The sequence below is a fragment of the Manihot esculenta genome, chromosome 8, assembly GCF_001659605.2.
Source record: "Manihot esculenta cultivar AM560-2 chromosome 8, M.esculenta_v8, whole genome shotgun sequence".
In the NCBI taxonomy this organism is placed as follows: Eukaryota; Viridiplantae; Streptophyta; class Magnoliopsida; order Malpighiales; family Euphorbiaceae; genus Manihot; species Manihot esculenta.
The window spans coordinates 11767168-11771146 of record NC_035168.2 but is presented as its reverse complement, the minus strand read 5'-3'; the positions used below and the strand labels follow the sequence as shown (position 1 = coordinate 11771146).

At 30.4% G+C, this 3979-nt stretch overlaps 1 protein-coding gene across 1 annotated transcript; it reads left to right on the top strand.

The window, feature by feature from the left end:
* Positions 1 to 1804: 1804 nt before the first annotated feature.
* LOC110621363 (CASP-like protein 2B1) lies at positions 1805 to 3595 on the top strand. The gene is made up of 3 exons (XM_021765622.2): positions 1805 to 2119; positions 2217 to 2349; positions 3250 to 3595. Exons 1-3 carry the CDS (start codon positions 1896 to 1898, stop codon positions 3499 to 3501), a joined length of 609 nt encoding a protein of 202 aa, XP_021621314.1. The 5' UTR covers positions 1805 to 1895; the 3' UTR covers positions 3502 to 3595.
* Positions 3596 to 3979: the final 384 nt, after the last annotated feature.

Here is a 3979-nt window from a genome sequence, read left to right as displayed (position 1 = left end):
TACGATATAAAAACTAATAATCGCAAAGACCAAGTTTATTGATTTAATCGATGGAATTTTTCTTACTGATTAGTCAACTGCGATACAATTTCGTTTCTGCAACATCAATATAAAAATAATAGCTAAACCAAATTGTGGAAAAATTAATAATAATTTTTATATAATTAAGAAAATGTAATTAATATAATTAAACTAATAAATTTTACATTCTCTTTTTCTAATATGCTCAAATTATTATCATAATTAATAAAATTATTTTTAATGCATATAAATAGGATATGTGATCACTCATTATGATGTATAATTTGAAATTAATGAAAAAACAAAAGGTAAATACATAATTATATTACTGAACTTTATTTAAAAAATGTTGTGATACTTGAAACTTTAATGACACATTTAAATTATTCAAAAGTGACAATCTTAATATAGTGTGGTATGAACTATAATTTTATTGATATATATCTATAAAGCTTAAATTATTATCTAATTTCAATATTAATAGTTAAGAGTCTAATAATAACAATTGAATAATGTATAAAAATTTAAAATTAAAACTCATTATATTTTTTCTATGCTCAGGTGAATTTCTTTTTAATTAAAATTAATTTAAAAATATTATACAAATTTCACGCTACTTGCTGATTGAGATTCGAGGCCATCTTAATTTCAATTTTAATTAGTTTACATATGTTACGAATACTATTAAAATTGAGGGGCGAGCAGTATTCAGTTCAAATCGAAAAAATTGATCGAATCGAATCGATTTAAAAATTTGATTAAGTTTTTTATATATTTCGGTTCGGTTTAGTTTTTAATTTCAAAAATTTCGATTATTTCGGTTTGCTTTGATTTTGATCAGAAAAAAATCAAAAAAACTGAACCGAACCGATTAGCGATAATAATACGTTTTTTCAATAATATAGAGAAATTAAATCATATTAAAATTAAAATATTTTAATTAAATTTTAAAATATTAAAAATAAAGTGTAAAAAATAAAAAAATTATTAAAAATCAAAATCGATCAAATCGAATCGAATCGAACCGAATCAGATCGGTTCAGTTCGATTAGATTTTTTACCAAAATCAATTCGGTTTGATTTTTATAAACACTAAAATTTCAATTTATAATTTATTCGATTCGGTTTGATTTTAAACCGAACCAACGGAATGATCACCCCTAATTATAATATTTTTCTAATAAAATTAAAGATGTAAATATATATTACTTAAAAAAACAAAATAACCTCAATTAATTACATTTAAAATTTCAAGAAAAATTTATGTTATTGGTGTTGGATAAATAATTAGAAAAAAGAATCGCAGTCAAAACAATCTAGCACCACCTCCTTCATTCAATTTTTCCGTAGACAAGACCTCAAATGGCCTCACCTTATCCGAGCCTTGCCTTGGGGCAAGCAACTGTTGCATCTTCCAGACAAACAAGAACGAGCTCTAAATCTAAACAACACTGGACCAGCGAGCGTCCCCCTTTTCCCTCGTCCCCAATGGGCTTTAATGCAAGATCAGACTTGCATTTAATATGCCTTGTGGTGTTCTACACGGGTCATGCTTTTGACCGTCTCATAGCAGCCTATCAATCTTCCACCAATATTTACTAAAAAATTATTGACGTGAATATAAAATTATTAATAAAAATTAAATATTTTTCCATCATTTCATAATTGCAAAACTAACACCAAAAACTGAAAACCCCAAAATGCCCAATAAAGCGAAAATGCAACACTTTTGTGGGTCGCCTATTTAAGTGGTCTGGTGGCTTGCGGTTATGTAGGCGTGAGGCTTCGTGGGTTCTAGTCTTTGAGATTTTTTGTCGCTTTTGGGGTGTTGCCCTCTTTTTTCAAGCTTTGGTTAATTTTGGGCGTGATCAAAGATGAGTTATTTGGGTGTTGGTGTTAGTCCTGGGAATGTGCCTGTGTATCACGGTACCAATTTGAAGGTTATTGATAGGAGGGTGAGGCTTGCAGAGCTGATTTTAAGGTGTTTGATATGTGGCTTAGGAATCCTTGCTGCTGTTCTTGTTGGAACAGATACTCAGGTTAAAGAAATATTTTCAATTCAAAAGAAAGCTAGATTCACCGACATGAAGGCTCTTGTGTATGATCATCAACTTCAAATTACTGGTTCCAGTATTCATATTTTAGTAAACTATGTTAGTTGATTTTCTTAAGTTTGGGTATATGGTTTTTTTCAGCTTTTTGGTGATAGCAAATGGGATAGCTGCTGCCTATTCCTTGCTTCAAGGAGTGCGTTGTGTTGTGGGTATGGTTAGAGGAAGTGTGCTCTTCAGCAAGCTCTTAGCATGGGCAATCTTCTCTGGAGATCAGGTATTGACCACTTGATCTCCTCCATGTGCTTCTTCTTTTGCTTCTTTTTCTTCTCTGGAGATCAGGGAACTTGCATACAAGCCTTGCCACTGCGGTAGGCAATTTGAGCACTTGACTTCAGGTTTTTAATAGTTTAAAATTAAATAAATCCTTGTGGTCTTGCGCTTCTTTGGAGGGAGCTGTTTGTAGATTAGGAGAACGGGTGATCGGTGCCAACCTGACCAGTATCATTAATGCCTGAAGCCTGTGTCATTCCCATTGACTGCTTTAGTCACTATTAAGTTGTGTCAGTAACTGGCCAACTACTAAGTACTTTTTAGGTGTACGTGTCAACACTAATTTTGTCATTTTTGCTGACTATATTTTAGTCATTTTTCAACATTTATTACACTAATTTTTTTTAAATGACTAATTAATTCTTCTACTATAAAAAAATTTTTTAATTAATTTTTTAATTTTAAAATCCTATATGAAATAGCGGTGAGCATATAATTTTCCTTTGGTGGGAAAGCTATGATGTTTGGTCATGATCATTAATAATTCTTTGTATTCCTTTTGGAACTATTTTGCAGCGATTTCAAATAAATTACAATTAAAATTAGAAAGTTTAAATAATTGTTTGTTTATTTACGTACAATTCTATGCGAGAGGAAAAAGATGATAAGTCGAGAAAATAAAACGAGAAAGGTGAAAAGAGAAATACAAAAGAAGAAAACCAGTGAAAATAAAATTTTTTCTGTTTCATACATTATGATAAGAAAGTGTGAAAATAGAGGCTAACCCACTCTCGAACAGTAGCTCAATGGAAGAGAAGTATCCCCCTATTTACAAGGGTCATGTTACCCACATGCCTAACTGATGCAGGATACTTGATTCTTACACAATAACCCACTTATGCAGGTGATGGCTTATCTGACAGTAGCTGCTGTTGCAGCTGCTGCACAGTCTGCAGCATTTGCGAAATTGGGAGAACCAGAGCTACAATGGATGAAGATATGCAATATGTATGGAAAATTCTGTAACCAAGTTGGGGAGGGAATAGCAAGTGCATTTTTGGTTAGTCTGAGCATGGTGGTTCTTTCATGCATCTCTGCTTTCAGCCTCTTCCGCTTGTATGGGGCCAACAAGGGCAAAGGCAGCTCAAGGTGGTAGACTTTTGTACCTTTAATCTCTACCAATTATTTCAACTATCTTGCTCTGTGTACTATCCTATGAGGTTGTGGAGGATGGTGGCTTTGTTTTGGGTGAGATGTTGAAGAAAAATTAGAGTACTTTATGACTGCCACGTTCACAATAAAATCAAGGCTTTTTTTTTGTACTGCATCTCTATATATTTAATTTTTTATTTTTTCGGTATATTTTAATTTTTAATTTTAAAAATTTTAATTATTTTAATTTAATTTTAAAAATTTTAATTATTTTAATTTAATTTTAATTTTATTAAAAGTAATTATCAAATTGAATTAAAGGGATTTGATTTAAATTAATTTTTAATTAAAATTAATTTGATTTAATTTTCACAAACTCTTGATTTAGTTTGATTTAAAATCGAATCAATCGAATGGTAGATGAAATTGAAATGAAAAATCGAATGATGTTTATAATATATTGAAATTTAAGGTTGATAAAT

Coding starts and splice junctions, on each gene's coding strand:
- LOC110621363 (XM_021765622.2), top strand. CDS start 1,896: ATGAGTTATTTGGGTGTTGGTGTTAGTCCTGGGAATGTGCCTGTGTAT. Junction 2,120..2,216: donor ACCGACATGAAGGCTCTTGT/GTATGATCATCA, acceptor GGTTTTTTTCAG/CTTTTTGGTGATAGCAAATG. Junction 2,350..3,249: donor CAATCTTCTCTGGAGATCAG/GTATTGACCACT, acceptor CCACTTATGCAG/GTGATGGCTTATCTGACAGT.